Source organism: Pocillopora verrucosa, chromosome 12, assembly GCF_036669915.1.
Source record: "Pocillopora verrucosa isolate sample1 chromosome 12, ASM3666991v2, whole genome shotgun sequence".
Taxonomy (NCBI): domain Eukaryota; kingdom Metazoa; phylum Cnidaria; class Anthozoa; order Scleractinia; family Pocilloporidae; genus Pocillopora; species Pocillopora verrucosa.
In genome coordinates, this window is record NC_089323.1 from 10,841,742 (window position 1) to 10,862,193 (window position 20,452).

The 20,452-nt window shown below is 37.9% G+C and overlaps 1 protein-coding gene and 2 pseudogenes across 1 annotated transcript; 1 reads left to right on the plus strand and 2 right to left on the minus strand.

The window, feature by feature from the left end:
- Positions 1-827: 827 nt before the first annotated feature.
- On the minus strand, positions 828-2,007 carry LOC131798742 (uncharacterized; annotated as a pseudogene).
- A 2,455-nt stretch (positions 2,008-4,462) lies between these two features.
- On the minus strand, positions 4,463-5,685 carry LOC131798734 (uncharacterized; annotated as a pseudogene).
- A 458-nt stretch (positions 5,686-6,143) lies between these two features.
- On the plus strand, positions 6,144-8,359 carry LOC136277171 (uncharacterized). Its single transcript, XM_066158861.1, has 4 exons — positions 6,144-6,316; positions 6,531-6,651; positions 6,791-6,959; positions 7,875-8,359. Exons 1-4 carry the CDS (start codon positions 6,144-6,146, stop codon positions 8,357-8,359), a joined length of 948 nt encoding a protein of 315 aa, XP_066014958.1.
- Positions 8,360-20,452: the final 12,093 nt, after the last annotated feature.

Sequence of the window (20,452 nt, forward strand, 5' to 3'; positions counted from 1 at the left end):
TTCAGATTTAAATTCAGAAATAAGTGTGATCAAGTCAATGGTTATCGATATAATGCAAGTCAACGAAATCTTGTCCTTGCCAATCGGAGTTGTAAAACTCCTACGAGATGCTTTCATCTGCAAAATCTATCATGTGGCACCTATGAAACCCCTACTCATTGCCACAAAATTCTTTAGGAGCCTGTTTGGTTGCAAGGAGTGTACTAATGCTTGGTATGACGGGGTAGATGGGCTAAGTAAGAAATGCCTATATTGCAATGAACCCAAGGGATATGCCTTTACTTTTCAATTTAAGGGCATGGATGAATTTTTTGTTGGGGTATGAGAATGAGATTTAACAATGTGTGAGGAAAATAGTGCCAGACGTTAATCTGATACAAAGATGCATTTGTTGTGTTAACAAGCTGTTTACATTTTTACCCAAACTATTACTCGAGCTTTAATTATTGTAGCTTCCGTGTGTCAAGTGATTTTGTAAACCCATCATATCCATACGTCCCTTTGAAGTAAATCTGTATGTTACTTGAAGTTGTAATATAATAACGTTTAGATAAACATGTTCAAAATGGTCACCCTTTATTAATTATAAACTGCCAGTACACGGCTTTAAATGACATTTTTATATATGAGATTGTGTGCAAATAAATTCCAGCAGTTGTCAGTATAATATGAAAATATGCCATGCTTGTTACTACAGTACTGAGAAATACTAAGGTATTTCATGATATATCTTTACAACTTTTCAGAATTGTTAGATTTTCAGAGAAATAAACATCGACATTCAACAGGAAAAGTAGTTTTTATCATCATGACTGCTGATAGAACAATCAGTTTAGATTTAATGCTGTTGTTTGGTCAATAAAAAAGGGTAACCCTTGTTGGAGAGGGTGATGGTTGCCATTTACCAGACTATAGAAGAAACCATCAAAGGTGGGATAAATGGCTTTGAAGTTATCATTATGCAGTTTCGGGAGCTCGTGGTTTCCAGTAAAGAGGTCAACCCTAAATACTTCAAGAAAAGTCACATGCCCACCTTCATTTTCATGAGCAGCAACAGCTGCTGCACTTGTGGGAAGTTTGTGTATAGATGGGAGGACAAAAGTCTTGTTATTGTCCACTGTGCATTTGTTTGGAACTCCTTTCCTCTTTGAAAATACAAATATGTTCAGTTCTGCCAGCAATTTGAGATGTTTGTGATTTGAATGTGGTATTTTTAAGCAGGGAGCTTTTGTTTCCATTTTCCAGCGCCTGAAAGAACATTTCGTACTTTGGTACATAAATGTAACTTTAAGAGTAGGATGTGTCTATGTTAACCGGGAATAGTATGATTGTTCCAAAGGCTCATTACTTGTCATATTCCAATATCTGGAACCCTAGATGCAAACCATGACACGAAGAACTTGATCATGTCATCATCCATATTCAAGAGGTCTTCATTTACCATAGAATTCAGCTCTCTCCCTATGGGGTGCTTGACATGGGCGTTAAACTCCATCCATTTACTTTCAGCTGGATGAATCTTAAAAGAAAGAATTAAAACATTTCTGTGTCTATAAATGGATGAAGCACCCCTTTATACTGTACCATACATTGGCACAGCGAGATCAATTTTCAAACCAGCAAATATCACTGCATGACAAAAGCATTATCTTTAAGCAGAATGAACATCGTATTGCCAATCACACCCACAGCAAGATGGCAAAAGCCCCAATCGCAAGGTGCCGCCCAGCTGATTGCATCACTGTCCGTGATTTAGTCCACTTCTTCTCCACGCACAACAAGACCACAGCTTGTAACTGCTATTAGGTCGTAAAAGTAACCAGCTCTTTCTGGAACATCACAAAGTTTGTTGGCTTTCAACTTCGAAGCACATCTTACTATGTGAGGACATCGATTGCCACAGGGTTCCATCTGAAGTAAAATACTTTCGAACATCAGTAATCGACAGTGATACTGACTCCTCATCGGATGAAGCCCTTCCACCACAGCCAGTACCTTCCCCTCCATCTCCACCTGTCATACCAAGTGCAATCTCGACACCTGCTACTCAAGAGGTTTCTGATGTCAACCTTCCTGCTGAATGACATAAGCCTGCAAAGACGCTCACCCTGATAATAAAAAAGAGGAGAGAAAGTCGCACTTCAAAAAAAGAGCAAGAAAACTAAAAGGATGACTGAAAAAGAAGACCCACCTGTAGCCATCAACATTGGCATCATGCGATATACTGAAGAGGAAAATATGCTTAAGCCCCAATGAGGAAAAACTCTCCCTGTAAGAATTGGTAGAACAGCAGATGGAGCTATGAAGGTTAGCAGTAGCAGAGCACTCGAAGCATACTGCTAATGAAATTACTCATAGCTCTCCTTTGGCCTACAACTTGCTGTACCCAGATGAGATAGAAGTAAATAAACCTAGAGAATCTGACTAAGCATTCAGCTTACAAGAATACAGAGCTGAACTGGTTACACCATACAACAGGATAACATTTTATCTTTGTTCTTCATCAGATTACTATGATCATAATTTCAAAGGTTTTGCTAACCCAATTTCTGATGATGGAGATGACAAGAAAGACAGTGAGAAGGATTCTGAAGACCCAGGTGAACCAACACAAACAAAAATAACCAAGTACACTGACAGCGGCTCTATCAAGATAACCACTGCTGTTAAAGCATCAGATGCAAACTCTGTTTCTGTTAAACCTCGTTCTTCTATTGCAACTAGCCTTTCTGATCCTTTCACAACAAGTGATATACCCACTTCTCTTCTTGGTAGTTCATCTTCTGGTTCAGACACTACTACAGCATATAACAGTTCTGGATTCAAATAAATTTTTCCACAGCTCCCCGAAAAGAAGATATTCGATGTTTTCAGCAGTAGCCAAGACATTGAAACAGCTATTGCCACACTCTGCGAGAATGCAAATGGAGGATAGCATGACTCGCTTCAATCATATGCTTCTGTCATTGACATAGAAATGCTGGTGGCATTTTAGGCCGATTATTCACCTTTTGTATTTGCTTAATTTTTTTCCAAATCTGAATACGTGCCATGCAAGAGGATCGTTATTAGATGAGCATGGAATGGGTGCGGTGTTTTTTGGGAGATCAGGGACTGTATTTTTGACAAGAACAAAAAATTGAACACACTTATGGTTTTCCTCATTGTATTCATATCAATACAGTGAACGAGAAGACATTTTTTTAAGTGATTCTAAAATTGACAAATATTCACATGCCCTTTATAAGAAAATTATGAAAATTGCTTGGGAAAAATTGTTGGGAAAGAATGGCAAAAGTCACCTTTGGTCACACACGGTCAATCACAAATGCAGGCCTCAGTTTGTTTTGCTCCCATTACAGTGGTTCTTTAAAAACAATTAAAGAAAAATACATTTTGAATGTGTGGAAGGAAAACATAGCCTTCAGTTTGAAGCAAAGGTCAGAGAGCACAACTTTCATACCTGAATATTCCGCTTTAAGTGTTCCTTGATTAAGTCATCCTAGCAGACATAGCAGCTCTTGGGTTTCAGCAAAACATCCTCGCATTTCATTTTTACCAGCCAAAGTTTCCTTAAATTTTCGTTTTTGGGTAGCTTGCAGAAGCTTACTTCTATCCCTTTTGTATTTTTGTAGGTAATATGACAGTTAACCATAGTTTAAATGTCATAAGAAATAATCGTCAGTAGGGACAATCAGGTCAAAGTGTTCAACAAGGCTTGACTATTGCCACCTCATAGCTGACATCATATCCAGGACGGAGTTTTTCTAATTTCAAAAATTGTGAATAAGACCAACTTCGAAGCACTACTGTCACAATTGCAAGGCAAACTGGACAAAATGGCAATTATTTTAAAGTTGCCAAGGAAAAGCTCTTGTGATTGAAGTAAAATTTTTGTAAACTGTACCTCCCCCTTAAGTCAATATAATTGTATTTGAAGTGTGCACACTTCTTTTCCTTTACAAATATATTAATTTAACTCTCAGTAATAATACTGTAAGTTACATCAATAATAATAATTAATATAATACTTAATATTAATTTTTAAAATTATTCTTGTTAACATCTCACTTTGTTATACTGTTTATTGCATAATTTCAATTTATTTCTTTTTACCCAACAATGGATGATGTTTCATCCGAAATATGTTTTGTTTTCATTAAACAAAATATAAAAAAAAATTTACTTCAAAAGCATTATGCGTTCATCAAAGCAATCAATTTTAAAAATTTAACAATTGTTGCTAAATTTATTTACTAAGTATCATTTTACTTTTTTTGTTTATAATATTGCAATCATCGCCTTTTGGCATATTGTGACAATTAAAATATTAAAGTATACCTTTTTTGCGTTTTATTAGCTTTAATTTTTTTTTATTTATAACAAACATCAACGCAGCTCTTAGAGGAGCCGTTTGTTTAAGCTTGAACTAAGCTAACTTAGTTCGGTGGAACGATCTCTGCTATGTGGGACAACATGTGATTGAATCTGTCTCCAGCCAATAGTCCAGTTTGGCTCTTGTGGTCCCATTCATTACCTTCAGCTTCCTTTACACTTGACCCCAGAGTCCCTCTATGGTGTTGCAGTGTGCTCCAGTATAAGGGTTGACGAAGTTTTTATAATGGTTGACCATCAGGTGGATGTAACCTACATTGTTTAGGTTGAAGTATGGCGAGAACTCACGGTGCCAAGTTCAATGAACTCGCACACTAGTCTGGTTCCCATGGTCTCTCGTTAGCGATCTGGAACACGAAAAACTAGACTTCGCCCGATATCTCACTCTACCATTCCAAATACTCACTGGCCCTCAGAAACGCGTCCACGGTTGTACTTTCGCTTGTTGCCAAACATTGACTTGTCAATTTCCACTGCTTTCCCTCGGCCACCCAGCGTGAAGTTACCGTTTAAGATCTTCATGGAGCAGATATTGCAGATTTTGTCTAGTAAAGTCACGATGGTTCGAAGTGATAATTCAGTTAACAGAGAGTGTCTTTGGTTGGATTTGCCAATGGACCACAGGAAGATGTTGTATAACCATTGTGCGAGTGGAATCTTGGAGGCTTCAAAGAAAGATCCAGCCCTGACTGATCTACGCTTTCTGCAGTTATCTGCTGGACATTCCCAGACGAACCTGTCAGGAGTGTTTTGCCTTTCTTTTAAAACCATCTGCGTGCTACATGCACATTCCCGCAGAGATGCGAGCAAGCTGCCTTCAGATTACATTGCCAACGCCAATTCTACACCTGATGTCTTCTACGACTTGACTGACACGCTCCCTTGGTGGAAAGCTACCGCGCAGGATCTACCATGTTGGGCTACTGCTGTGCAGAAGATGGTTCTCTTTCAACCATCATCAGCTGCTGCAAAGCGGGTTTTTTCTTTGCTGGTCACCATGTTTGGGGACCAGCAGCATGAGGGCCTTGAAGATTATCTTGAGGCAGCCTTCATGCTACGTATAAAAAGTCGCTAGTTTGGAGGCTAAAGCAACATATTGATAGTTTTCTATTTCGTTGATTTGGAAAGCAGAACAACGGAAATACTTTGCGGAAATTGTTCTAGTTATTATTAAAGTGACTGATCAGGAGCTGGTCAGAGTCTCAGGGATAGGTTCAATGTGAAGGTTTTACCTTGAAGTCTTGTACGCCATTTGTCTTGTTGATTCAAGAGAAAGTTTACATAGGACATTCGTCTAAAAAGAAAGATGAATACATATATAAGCAAACGTTAATTGATGTTTTTGCAACTTTTAAACAATGACAATAAATGATGTTTTACGATTTACAACTCATTGTTTCTTGTTATCGCTATAAGAAACGAAATTTATAAGAATTTTGGGGAATTTTATCGAGTTTTTGGAGAATTTTAGACATTTCTAAAAGAATTTTAGAGCTTTTGTTTGGAAAATTCCGGACAAAATTTTAGACGATTTTTCAGGAATTATGTAGCTAAGCCTAATAGCAGACCAAATCATCCAGTTGCTGTGTTCAGTGTAGGTGTGGTTAGGCAATTGCTGCCACTAAAGAGGATGGACTTTGTTTTAGTTCGAAGGATGCCTGGTAGGTGAACATGTTTTAAAAATATCAACAGTGTGTTCAGAAGATGATGTCAAAAGTGATTGCTCAAAGCTTAATAGTGATTTGGTTATGGCCTACCAAAGGGAATGGACAGTTGTGAGACTGAGCTTCATTGACTGGGCAGTAAAAGAAAGAATTCCACTCAACGTGGAAGAGCATGCAGTAGACCCGATTCCTCTCACAGCTTTGTCAACAGGCGCGTGTGGTGCAATGCAGCAGTCTGTTGAACGGTTGCGAGTTAGGTAATGCCTTATTTCATGATCAGAATCTAATTTCTTGTCATAATATCATACAGGCTACAAACATTTGGTAAATGATCAGATTCTTTTCCCTTGTGATAATGCTAAGATATTATCAAGCATACAGGTCATGATCACAGTCTAATGTCATATTATCACTTCCTGAGAACAGTAAAAGAATATCTGTATGCTGAAATTTGATTGTACTATGTTTAAGTAAAGAGAGTTCTGGTTTTCCTGCCCTGAAGAGAATAATAAGAGAAGTGAAAAGGGGCCCAGTTGATGAGAGTGGTAACAAATCTCAGATGAGAGTTCACAAGAAGAAAAAAGATGCAATGGTTTCCCCCAAAAAAGCCACCAAATGGTTGGACAGCATATCTCAATGAGAAATTTAAAGAGGTTAGTTGACTTAACTTATTATAGAGAATTCAATCAAGTGAAATAATTTCTGATGCTTTTACTTTTAATTGCTTCTAGAGAGCGCAAAATAATCAGAGTCCTAGACGAAAAGAAAGGATAACGTTCCTCAAATCAATTCAAAGCATTGCAGAGGACTGGCGACAACTTTCTGACCTGGAGAAGAAATACTCTGAACAGAAAGCCATTGACCTCCATTTGGCAAGGACAGAAGCGAGATATCAAATTCGTGAGGAAACATAAGAGAATCGCCAGAGGAAACAGCTCAGGGAAAAGGCTTATAAAACTTTCACGAGTATGAGAATTAATAATGACCAAACTGAAAATAGAACAGCTTAAATCGTCTCAAAGAGCAAAACGATGGTAGGAGATATAAGAAAAATAATAAACATTACGTATATTGTTCAAAGGTTTTGTCAATAAGTTAAACAACCTTGCGGACATTGATTACAATTTCCCTGTAATACGAATAAATTAATTTGTTGTATTCACTGCTAATTTTACCTTCATACAGTCAGTCACGGACTTGAGAGAAATGGAAATTATCAAGCACGTTCTGCTTTGCTTTTATGATTGGCGAGTCGATTCTTTGATTTCTCCACCTTGAAATTGGTTTCAACCACTAGTCCAAGTAATTCAAGATCATGGCAGAAATCAGCTGGGCCCATATTGATGACAAAGGTGCAAGCTGCCTTTGAAGACATTGCTTTTTAGATCGCGCAGTGAAGCTTGGCTGCCAAGCCGTACCACCGAACTTGAAGCTGATAGATGCGGTTGGCCATGTGTAGCTACAGAGACTGGGAAAGCCGCAGGATGGCTCCTTGTTGGACTTCGAGGACCGCTTTCTTAACTGGGACGAAAGTTTAGTGTTCTGAAGTGTGTGTACCGCGGATGCTGGGAAGGTCAGCCTGAAGTTTGCTGGAGGGCGCATGGTGACACCATCGAACAGCTGGCACTTCTAAGCATTGAAGTGTTGTTATGGTAAAGCTGAGTTGGAACTGAGCGTGTACTTACGTATACTTCAGCTTTTCGAAAAGTAAATAGACTTTACCAACGTGTTATCTGACAAAAGAAGTACGAGATTTTATCAGCAACTCCTTAGCGGATAATAATAGAGCATTACTGACACAAATTTCTAAACTAGTGAGCGATTCAGCCGAAAATTTGAAAAGAGCTAACGCCGAAGCTGTAGACGAACAACTGAGACAAGTAAAGAAGTTAAGAAGAGAAGAACCGAAGTCATTTAAACGCAAAGGGAACGAAATTCAGCACAAGTTTAACTCAAAACTGCAGGATTCCCTGGAGGAAGCGAAGACACACCTTGAAACAAACGCTGTTGAGAAAGCAAAGGAGTCGTTAACAGAAGGTACGTTACTCCTTACAAATAGACAAAAGTTAATTCTATTAGCAGATAAATCTGAATTTGGTTGGAAAACAGTCGAGGAATATTCACAGCACGAGCTGGCAGAAGATGATGATGGAAAGAAGATACGTCGCGCCGAAGAAAGAGCTGAAAGACTGCTAAGCAAGTCTCCTCAGTTTTCCGCCCTTCGAGTTCACGTTTTGCTCCACCGAGCCAAAGAGCTTCCTCCGGGCTCAGTTCCTGGCGTGGCCAGCGTGATCGTTTAAACTTGTTTAATCGCTCCTTGGTTGATCGCCCATCAAGACCTGGAAATTGTTTCGCTTGTGGCAGATTTGGGCATTGGAAGTCCGAATGCAGTCAGATTGCTCGTTCAGGGGCCGCCAGAGGTAATCTTGATTGTAGATGAATGAAGAATCAATCCCTTGACGAACAAAGTAAGTGTGACATTTCCGTTATAAACCCTTTGTGTGATTCGGAAAATCTTTACCGTCAAGGTCTCGTCCAGGATTCTGAGAACCATGAGGTTGAATCGCCAGGTACTGGTGGCAGCTATGACTCTGTTATCCCACAGGTTTCTGTTAAAGGGAAGCTGTCTAAATCTATTGCGTTTTGGCATTCCATCGGAGCACCAGATTTTATCTTGAGTGTTATCAGAGACGGTTATAAGATTCCATTTATTTCCACGCCGCCACCTCACCATTGTAAGAACAGTTCATCCGCCCTGGAAGAACTGGTTTTGTTACTGAGGCTATTTCGGAACTCTTACGTGACAATCGCGTCGAGGAAATATTCTCTCCTCCGGATATCGTCAATCCGTTGTCTGTTTCTGTTCAAGCTAATGGTAAAAAGAGATTGATCTTGGATTTAAGGCATATCAATTTGCATATATTTAAGCAGAAGTTTAAGTGTGAAGGCCTACATACCATCAAGAGTGCCTTATCCAAAAATTATTTTGTATTCTCATTTGATTTGAAAGCGGGTTATCATCATGTAGATATTTTTCGGACCATCACAAATATTTGGTTTTCTCGTGGGATTTTGGCACAGGTGTTGACAGATATTTTCAATGTACAGTTTTACCTCTTGGGCTTTCTAGTGCTCCTTTTATTTTCACAAAGCTCCTAAAACTTTGGAAGCCCACTGGAGGGGACAATATTCCTGGGGCGTAGTTTCCCACGCCATGTGCATAGTTTGAGGATTTTTTTGGCCGTTTTTTTACCAAGTTAGTTTTAGCGAAGGATCTAAGGCTGTGTAAGAAGCAATAACTTCGAATCGTTGCTGGACAGACCCTCATTTGTTATTTGTTTTTATTATCCTGTAAAGGATACAGGGAACTTAGGAAGCCCAAGGAACTTAAGATCGCACTGCTATAACCTCTTCTCAAGAAGGTAAATGCAGATTTTGAGCAGTTTAGTAAATTTCACCCTGTGTCAAATTTAAAGTTTCTATCTAAATTGATAGAAAAAACAGTGTTTGTGCAATTGAATAACTATCTCGGCGAAAATGATCTACATGAGCCTATTTCTATTTTAAAAAATAGAAAACAGTGATTTTTAGTGATTAGCTTATTTAAGGTATGCCTTTCATATTAATGATCTTTCACAATCACTGGATTAGTAACAGTGATGCCAGCAATCCGCAGCTTTTACTATATTTCCATGCAGTCTCCACAGTTACATATTTTTTTGGGAATCAATGTGACGTAATCCCTAACCTGTTAACATGCATTACTAAAATGTAATTTCAATGTGTAATTTTAATTCACAATCACTGGATTAGTAACAGAAATGCCAGCAATCAGCAGCGTTTATAACACTTCCATGCAGTCTCCACAGTTACATATTTTTTTGGGAATCAATGTGACGTAATCCCTAACTTGTTAACATGCATTACTAAGATGTAATTTCAATGTGGTATTTCAATTCCTTTAGAATTATTAAGTTCATACATGGGCAAGAATGAACGAGTGAACAACAGCCAGTCCACCCAAGTTGACAACAGCCAACCCACCTCCCAAGTTGACAACACCCAACCCACCTCCCAAGTTTGTCCAGAAATAGATAAACCTGCTGAAAAAACTGGCCTGCTGTCAAGAAATTTACATATCAAATGCAAGTGAGATCTAAAGGGTTATCCCAAACAAGTTTTTCAAAGGAAGAAATCTGTGCAAAGAGTCAACAGAGTGTCAGGAAGAATGACCCAATACATCTTAGTTGACAGGAAGAGTACTCTCATGACGGCATTCGAGGAACTAAAAGAGGTTTCTTTAACAGAATTAAGAAAAAATGGATTTTTATGGGGATAAGTGACCTAGTCAGTGGTAATTTATTAAGTGTCAATGTAGAACATAGATTGAGTACTAACTGATAATACTACACATTTTTCTTGCATTAGTAAATTTGGTACTCGAAGTCAACTTAGGATGTTTTCAGAATGACCCTATAAAGCTTAAAACCTTTTATACAATAACTGGTCCAATTTCTCAGACTGAAGTAGTTCTTGTTTAGTGGGTGCTTAGATAGCACATTTCAGCCTAGTGGTTCTTAAGCCTCTGGTTATTTTATGTGGGTTTTTACTGTCTCCTGTTTTTAAATGACATTATTTCCAGTATCGAAAGTGTGTTGTTTTGATAAGGTACAATCGTGTCAACATAGTATTAAAATGATTTACAAATAAACAATTTTTGTTCACTCAAAAACATTTTTTTCTGATCTCATATTTATGAACCAAAAGCAGCACTGTAGCCCATATAGATTCATGACATTTTCTATAAACCTCTTTATGAATTTAATTTGAATGGCTGTAACTCATTCAATACTTCTCTACTTAACACCAAACTTCAATCTTGATGTCTTGTATTTGAAAATATACACTGTGTGACCTGGTCACTGAGCTGTAAACAGATTTATCATGGCATTAAGTGACACTCTTTAGGTGAAAAAAAAATTAGCACCCTTTTTACAAAAGCAGTAAATATTTATGCCCTTACACTATCCAAGTATAAGATCACATACAATCATTTTTTAAATGAGGTATGACTCTCATTTATTTTTAAATCTTCTCTCATTCTAAAGATGCAATGGAGTTATACATGAAGTTATATATTGTCATTTTCACCGATTGGATGTCGGTTACCGATGTTCTTGCACTTACCGAGACGAAACCCAGATCACAAGTTAACAGTGAAGCAACTGGTACAGTTTCTGAGGCCTGAATTTAGTCTTTAAGGATCAAACAGTTGTTCCCTGAAGAACAAAGTTTATGCAGCATTTACAAAATACTAAAGGGAAGTAGCAAGTAAGTAAATTAAACCTTATGTGTTATCATAACAACATCACTACAGAGAAAGTGATTCTTCTTACCCAGCTTTGCCTGAATTTAACATCGCCCAATTCATGGGAAATGCCTGTAAACATGGCAGCAATAACTTATATCCATGACAAGGATACAGTTATTTATTTATTTTGCCTAATAAATTAACAGTGATATTTAAAATATCAAGTTACTGTACATTAATTTGAGGCAAGGAGGTGTCTTGAAGCCTAGGGATTCTGAATGACTTATAAGTGGCAGAGACCTCCTGAATCTTACAACTGTCTTTTTTTTTATATTGATACTGAAATAATTTATGTTGATTCTTAGCTTACAAAACTAAAGCCTCCGAAAAGCAGCATTTATAGCATTTCTGTTCAAAAGTTTTGAAAATATTTTATTCAATGAGCAGGAAAAAATTTGATAGTCCTGGGACCCCCAAACAAAACAAAACAGTACTAAAACAATAGGTGTTAAATCTAAGTTAAAGAATTGTTGATACCTTTTGCACAATGGTCAGAGCCGAAATAAATGTATGCTGCAATTTCTTCCTAGGTGGTAGCAGACATGGGTTGTCATTATCAAGCATCTTGACATTTGTGACTGGCACAGATGAAGAACCTGTTCTTGGTTTCCACATTCATGCGAGCATTCTATTCCATTAGGTGCAAGATTCTTTTTTGCCCTCTGCAAACACCTGTATTGACTGTGTCAGGTTGCCAAGGTCACCACTGAATGTACACCTACCTACCTCAGAAGTGCACTTCTCTTTATATGATATGGCATTTCTTAACACACTTTTTTGACACTAAGTTAATCTCAGATTTTATGTCTAGTTACTATTTCTGTTTGGTTTCGGTTGTTGGTAACAGCAATTCTTCTGTAAAAATAGTTATAGCCCCATTTTAATAAATGCCACAATATTGCACAATGAATATCACAAACTTCCAAAAAATGCAAATTTAAAAGTTGGACTATAGATGTCAATAGCATAAAACAAGGTAATGTGATATTTATTAGAAAGGACTAGTAATATGTATTTTCTGCTGGTATGAAGTTGATGTAGTTCGTTAGCACTTTATGTTTTTTCGTTGTTGTTGGAACACGCCGTTAGGGCGTGTCTCCAGGGGTTTTTGTGATTGGTCGATGTGTAGTATTTTAGGCTTCAAAGAGTTTGACAGATTCCTCTCGCTCGCGCTCTCCATCCTGGCGTTTACATCTTTTCCCACCCACCCGCTCCGGTTGGTGTAAAGCCTAACCTAGGAGAGTTTATCTCGACATTATTTCAGTCTAAAGCGGATTCTACATCGAGGAGATATAAGAAAGAGATTTTGAAGTTTATTGAATTTTGTAATTCCTCCAACTTTCAGCCAGGGCCTCCTTTTCCTGTTACGTTTATAGTTGTTTATCTGTTTAAGGTTTATCAGAGTTCTAACTCTTATGCTTCTCAAGTTATGGCTCACGCAGCTCTTAAGTGGTTTCACTCGTTCGGTTTAAGTAACGGCGCTAATCCACTGGATAGTTCGATCTGTCATAATTTACTGGAGGCTGCTAGGCGTAATAAGCCAGTTACTGTTAAAAAGGCGCCTATTTCCGCTGAAATTATTAAGGATATTATTGATAAGTTCGCTGGATCCTCTGCTAATTTTAAGGACATACGAGTTGCTTGTATGCATCTTGAATTTTTTCCTGATCTTAGAGTGTTTGTTCCCAGGGCTAAAAATGACATTTATCGTGAAGGTAATTATGTCTATATTAAGAGGTTAGATAACAAGTATTGCCCTGTTGCACTTTTAGAAAGGTATATTTCCATGTGTAACATTGAACTTTTAAGTTCAGTTGCTCTCTTCTGTCCAGTAAGGTTATTTATGTCTACCATCACTTACAAGTTATACGGAGTTCAATTATCATATACCAGATGTAGGGAAATCTTTAAAGAATGCCTTAAAGAAAGGGGTGGATCATAAGTTGTACGAGCTTCATAGTTTAAGGGCTGGTGGAGCTACCTCTGCCGTTAGTTATAACCCTAGTCTTTCGGAGAGGGTACTTAAACTGCATGGTCGGTGGAAGTCCGATACTGCGAAGGATATGTACATTCAAGAAGATATTTCTGAGCGTTTACAACTAGCTTCTCAGCTTGGTTTGTAAATTTACATTTATTTAGTGATATTCAGTTTAGTTACACTGTTATGACTGCTTGTGTGAAGCTTGAATAAACGTCAGTTGTTGGACTGCCTGAGCATCCAACCATCAATTTGTTGTATTTGTTCATCTATTTATTTAAGAGGAAAATAATTTACGTTCGTTTGAGCGTAGCGAATTAGAACGTAAATGTAGATACATTGCAGATTATAGTTTTATCATTGAACAAATTGTTACAGTTTAAGAATTTCAATATACAATAAACATTTTATTTATTTTATAATACATGCTATAAATCTATATAATGGGGTCTATGATTTACAAGCACTTGTTGCTTTTTATGGTACTTCCTTTCATAAAGTGCCTACGCTAAATCCATGAAACAAATAGCACTATTTGGTACTAAATATTGCTACTTAGGAATAATGGAATACAAAGGATTTATTATGAACTAAAACTATTTATTACTAACTATTGTTAGCAGGTTTAGTTTGAGCACTCTATAAATTCCAAAATTTCTTGAGTTTTATTAGTGTGTATATTCTGTAGTGCATGTGATCAATAAAGATCAATTGCATACATGGTAATATTGCCCATTATGCATCTACTGAGTGGTTAATATTATAATTACACCATTGCCATGCCCAATTTTTCAGGTTTTATCCAACTCTGGATTGTGTCCCTTTTCAGGTAAATATCTGATGACATGCTGTGCAATCTCACAGGAAAACAGTTTATTAGATGTTTACAGCTTGTTTTACCAGGTCTATGGCATTACTGTAAATGTCAATACCTATGTCTGTAGAAGATTTCAATATATCTATTTCCTGTTTAAGAATCTGCAAAACTTCACCCTGTTTGTGTATCTCTATTGGAGATACTGTGACATTATTATCACTACCATCAAATGGGGAAGGCCCCTGAAGGTACTAGGTCATCTGGGTCTTCATCAAGGCCACCTTGTGATTGTGGATTATCATCATGAAGCATTTCATTCATCCACATTTGATACAAAGACAATGGCCTGTTCCAAATCTTGTGCTACTTCCGTGCCGAAATCAAATGAGCCTGTCATTTTGATTTAAGGATGGCAGTAGCACGCTGTTTGAAACCATTAAGTAGCGCACAGCTGAATCAGGTTTGGCACAACTACTTAGCATGGCAGGCCTTGCCATGCCGCAACGCTTGCCGTTTGAAACGGCATGCTGTTGTCACACTGAACTCAATCCATAAATTAATTTGATGTATTTTGCATTATTTGCATACTATTACGCTGTGCACAAATCAAAAACAGAAGGAGAAAATAGCATCGTAGTGCAAAGATTTACCCGACTTGCCCAAAAACTTGAGAGATGAGGAATCCAACTGTGACACTAGCTCCACCAACTCTCCTCCTGCATCGTTCCACAGCTATTCTCCAAAAAACAACAAAGAGGCTGATTCAAATGAATCCAATACAGGAGTCAGTAAACAGAGTGAAGTGTGCAGTTCAAGGAAAAAGAAGAGAAAGGGACAGAGAAGCATATGGGAAAAGTGATATGTCAATAATTTAGATGTGATATGTAGTAGTAAGTACTATAACAAGAAGTTGATTTTCACGAACACGGAAAAGTTTTAGAACACAATAATACATGCTGATGTGTTCAAAGAATTGGGCCAGAAATATGAAGATGGTAACTTCCTGTTCAGCATAGATAAGCTCAGGAACAAGTTCAAGATATGCGTATCTGAATGCAAAAAAATTACTTTGACTGCCAGGACCTTGACGGGCATAAAAGGGGTTCAAGATGAAAAGCAGCTAGGAGCACAGTTTAATCAACTATCTCCACTGGTCCAGGAAAGGGATTCATGTAACCCTGACATGGCAGCAAAGTGTTCTTTATCACTGCAGTTATCTGATGGAGAGCTAGTGAAAAGAGCATCAAATAACAGAACCATCAATTGCTGACAAGGGAACTACCACGTCTGTTCCATATCAAGCATCTTTTCTCTAAAAGCTTGTTCATTCTTGGGAAATTGGTTTACATTACCACTACCATGCTGCTGTTAAGACTGGGACAGAAATAGAGTGGCACTGTGAATTCCGTGCTGAAGAGTGGAGCTGCACATCCAGAGAGACTGTTGTTGCAAGCTCTATACTGGAAAACTTTGATTCATTGTCAAACAGCTCTGAGCCCCTCCACCCACCAACAATTGAGGTATCATGGGGACAGAATCTTGGACAGTTTTTGCAAGAACAAGTTGAGGACAGCACTGTTGGTAATTAAAATTTTATTTCATAGACATGTATTTGTGGAATATAACAGTTTAGATTTTATGATTTTTACGACACCAAATAGAAGCAACAAAAAAGATTATTCATTTCATTATTATCACAGAGACAAATTAAACGAAAAGTTATTGACTCCTAGGTGTTACTTTAATTTCAGATGGGACAATAGACCATTTTGAGGACGCGATTGAGGACCCCACTAATCATGAATGTCCAGCTGGTGAATTCCCCGAAACTTACAAGATGGCAGTGCAGGGCTCAAAGTAAAGCGAAGTAAAATTGATAGACAGCAATGGATACACATACAAGATCAAGTATGAGGGATGAATGTTGTTGACTGCCAGTAATCCGTGAGGCCCAAAGTAAACCCTTTCGAAGATCCTCGTTACCTTTTCATGTGATTTATGAAGTCTACTGATCAACACCTTTCAATTGGTGTACCATACAAGGATATCTCATTTGCATTCATTAAATTTTACAAAAAGACCATTTGCTTAGGGGGTAGAGGATTAAGGGACTTAAACATTATTTTATCATCTACGGTGGGTTAGATGACTTTGATTTGACAGCAGCTTATAAAAGTTTATCCCCTCTTCATTTTCATAGGTCTTCCTTGAGAAACTTGATGGACCATGTCCCAGCCTTTCAAAACTAAAGTTATTGGCACAAGCTGCAAACTGGCCTCGAAAAATTACAGGCCCAAAGACCCAGTGTACCTGAATTTTAGTTTGGAAGAGGATCACATTCCTGATGCCTTCTTTTCAAGCAGATGTAACTGTCAACAGTAGAAGCCATCTTGTCTTTGCCACTGAAAAACAACTTCAGTTCCTCAGCAACGCCAAAACCTGCTTTATAGATGGTACCTTCAAGTTGTGCCACCACCCCTTCACCCAGCTCTGGACCATCAATGCATGTATTAGATGTGAGGACCACATGAAACAGGTCTAAGAACTTTTCCCTAAACATTCACTCACACCTATGCCTTATCTTGTTTCAGGTCATGAGGACTATACTAGACTTCCTACCACAGAACCCAAAGATTAACCAGGTCATGATTGACTTTGCAAAAAAATTGGGAGTGTCCAATCTTTTTTAATATTTGCTAACCATCTTTTTTCAACATTTTTTTTCATTGTAAATTCAAGAACTTGGTCTTCAGACAGCATGTCAATAAGATGATGGCACCTTCAAGTATCTCTGTAAAAATAATGGCTATGCCATTCCTGCCTCCAAGTAAAATACCAGACTTCAGCTGCAAGCCACCACTGAACCCCCGCAGAAGTTTGTGGAGTATGTCGATGGCACCTGGGTACAAAGCACTACCTGGCCTCCCTCCTGCTGGAGCGTGAACAAGCAATGAGCTTCTTCACCCATAATGACATAGAAGGATGGCATAATGGCCTAAACAAACGTGCCTCAGGAAGAGTCCAGATGCCACTTTACATGCTTGTACACCTACTGCACAAGGAAGCCCACCTTGTGGCCTATCAGATTAGATTGGTTTCTAAAAGAAAATTAACCAAACTACAAAAGAAAATTACCACTCGATCCAAGCGAAAATATCAAGCTACTGGGAGCAGTATGCCTTTCACCAAAAGTCAGCAGCTCAACTACTCAAAGCTTGTTCCCATGTCAATGGACCAATAGTTCAAACATTAAATATGATAAGGGATTAAGTTTATTTATTGTAAAAGTTAGATTTTAACCCTTTAGGCACTTCTTTTAAAGAAATTGACTATTTCCTTGTCTTTAAGCAGAGTGAAAAACTATATATTTAGTTACGTCAGTGTCAAGATTTTTAGCCTCTACAATTAAGCAACTTTTACAAACATGTTAAGTGTATTTCAAAGTTTTTTTTTATGTTTTTAACTTGTTATCTATCCACGATGACTTTTATTTTATTTTATAGGGCCTCACAAAATACCACTTTCCAGTGAGATGAACCCTCTGTCTAAAGACTGTTCAATTAATTATTTAAAAAGGTCAAAATTCAAAATCTCTCCAAGCAAGTACCAAAAATCCTAGTGCGTCTTATTCATTAAGCCAAAAAAAAAAAGAAAAATTGGCAACCCTGCCAGGACAGCGATACATGTGAGCGAAAATGTAAGAATCTTAAGGAAATTGAATAACAACGCTATCGACGAATCTAGTAACAAATTCTACAAATATGGTGGATAAAGCCGAAGCCGAGGAGAACTACGCTAAGGAGTAGAAAAAGGCGACCTACTGAGTGTCAAAGAGGTGAAAGTTTGGGCACACGTTCGTAAAGAAGAGTTAATACCAGTGCACGAGCTAAGGAATAAGCTCAAGCAGGTATTGGATAATTTAGAGAAAAAAGAAATACACAAGTGAGAAGAAGACTGGTTTCATATGAAGTTTTAGTTGGAAATGGCACTCAGGCCTTAATTAGGAACTTAGAAAGCTTGCCAAACATAACCAGTTCCAACAAAATCGAAGAGATTCACGAGTTTTACACTAATTATAAGTTGTCCAAGAGGGTCTAAACCTTAGCGACAATGAAGAAATTAGAGGGTGCTCAGAGTTATGTGTACAGCATAATGGACAAATTGGGTCTGACAAGGGAGGCTATGGCCCAAAAAGATGATGATTGGTAGGAATGGGGACTTGAGGAGTTAGATGAAAATTTTAGTTAGTACACAGACCGAAACCCCCTGCCTTTGGTGGAATTTAGCCTGCCCCCTCCAAGCCCCACTGTACCTGGGAATCGAGACAATCACCAAAAGAAACCAGACAAAAACTTTATGGCTGGAGGAAATATACAGCAGCAGCAAGGCCCCCCTCCTTGTGTGTACTGTGGTTTAAACAGTCATCGTAGCAGTGACTGTACCAAGGTTCTAGACATTGCCAGTAGACGGGAATATTTGACAAGAAACAAGTTATGCTATAGCTGCGCAAGGTCTGGGCATCTGGCTTCCAATAGAAATATTGTTTACGCTGATAGGAGTTGTTGCTGGACCCAGCGTGTTCAGGTTCCTTTTTTCATTCGCTAGTAAATATGAGAATATGTAAATAATTATTAATGATTTTTTTTTTATCGTCTATATAGTAGTAGTAGTGTTAACTATTTGTTGATTGTTAATTTATAGACCTTTAATTCAGTTAATTTCTGCACTGTGGCAAATCAACGGTGTATATATAAACAGACCACCAACTGTCGAATTCAACATTGACAAGGAACCCTTGAGGGGAGTTTTAAAATCTTTTCGAGCCTTAAGACCATCGTGCAAATCTATAACATCAGTTAAAACATTTACCTACATTATCACGGTACAGTTTTTTAAACCATTTGACACTCGCACGCAAAATTTTCATTAATATTTGTGATATAACAAGCAAATGGTGTATGGCTTGTGATTTTGCTTTGAACGGAAGTTTGGCCACTTATTGCCAGTTTTGAAGGTTTGAGCGTAAGTATGGTAGTTGTGTGTGTAGTTTTATTAAAACGTATGTATGTCAACATGCATAGCATTATAATTTTAATCATAATTAAAGATAAAATACCTATCCAGTTCGCACTGGGGGGGGGGGGGGGGGGGGGGCAGGTGAAACTCTCTTGTCAAACATCCCCATCTGATTCTAGATTTTTTTTACTAACCATCTCACCTACACTAAGCTCCAAGTGTACTTTGCACATCACACTTTTAGAAAAAAACCCTACTTTGAGTGCACGATATGCGAACAACTTTTTTAGATCTTATTGCACAATTTTCCTGTTTTTGTTGGTTTTGTTTTTTTAACAAGTCAAGAACATATTTTCCCGAAGTCTGAAAGACGAGGAAATACAATTGTTGAGTTAAAAATAAATCCTCACCTCAAATGGAAGATCATTCAATTAGGTGTCTTATTACAGGGTTGGTAAAAAACTTCCATACTTGGGCATATTTTGTAAATTATATTAAAAATCTTCACACTTTCTAATGTTTATAATTATTCCTAATTATACAAAGTACGAACCAATTATCCCTTTGTTAGCTATTTTTTCTACACAAAGATCACTCAAATTAGGATCAAACATTATAACTAGGGGCATAAATTAACACACTAGGAACCATAAGACAAATGATGAACCTACTATCATGTCAGTCTTAATTCGTGATACAAGTGCTACTCTCAACCTGGTTTGAAAGGTCAAATGGCCCATAGATTACCATGTCCATCACACGGAAATCCTCCAATAACACTATGCTGCTGTGGAAGATATGCCATGATGGTTTGCAATCCCACTGGTTTCAGTTCCTCTGTCTAGGCCTCAATGTAGAAGCAACTCTTGTTTGTCTGAAAACAAGCACTCTAAATAAAAAGCATCCAAATAAGAATTTGGATTGCTGTTAGTAGATATCCAAAACTTTCACCCCAAAGCCCCTTTTAGCTGCCCATATGCAAACACACCACCTACACAGCAGATTGAAAAGGAAAAGAACTATTTTGATAGTCCATAAAACTTCTTCGTGCCCATCAAGTTGAGTGGACCAAAGTTGGATCAGTGATATAAAAAGGACTTTCAGGATGTTTCTTTTTGAACTTGGGAGGCCCTCTGCTCCAGGGAATCAGGATTTCTACCCGGGACATGACCAGCATGAAACAAAATCTCGTGGTACCTTCATGTCGTAGA

What these genes read in the sequence shown, in the direction of transcription:
- LOC136277171 (XM_066158861.1), top strand. Translation starts at nt 6,144, where the DNA reads ATGGCCTACCAAAGGGAATGGACAGTTGTGAGACTGAGCTTCATTGAC. An exon ending in GTTGAACGGTTGCGAGTTAG is followed by an intron (nt 6,317 to 6,530) that starts GTAATGCCTTAT and finishes ACTATGTTTAAG; the next exon opens with TAAAGAGAGTTCTGGTTTTC. An exon ending in AGAAGCGAGATATCAAATTC is followed by an intron (nt 6,960 to 7,874) that starts GTGAGGAAACAT and finishes TTTCTAAACTAG; the next exon opens with TGAGCGATTCAGCCGAAAAT.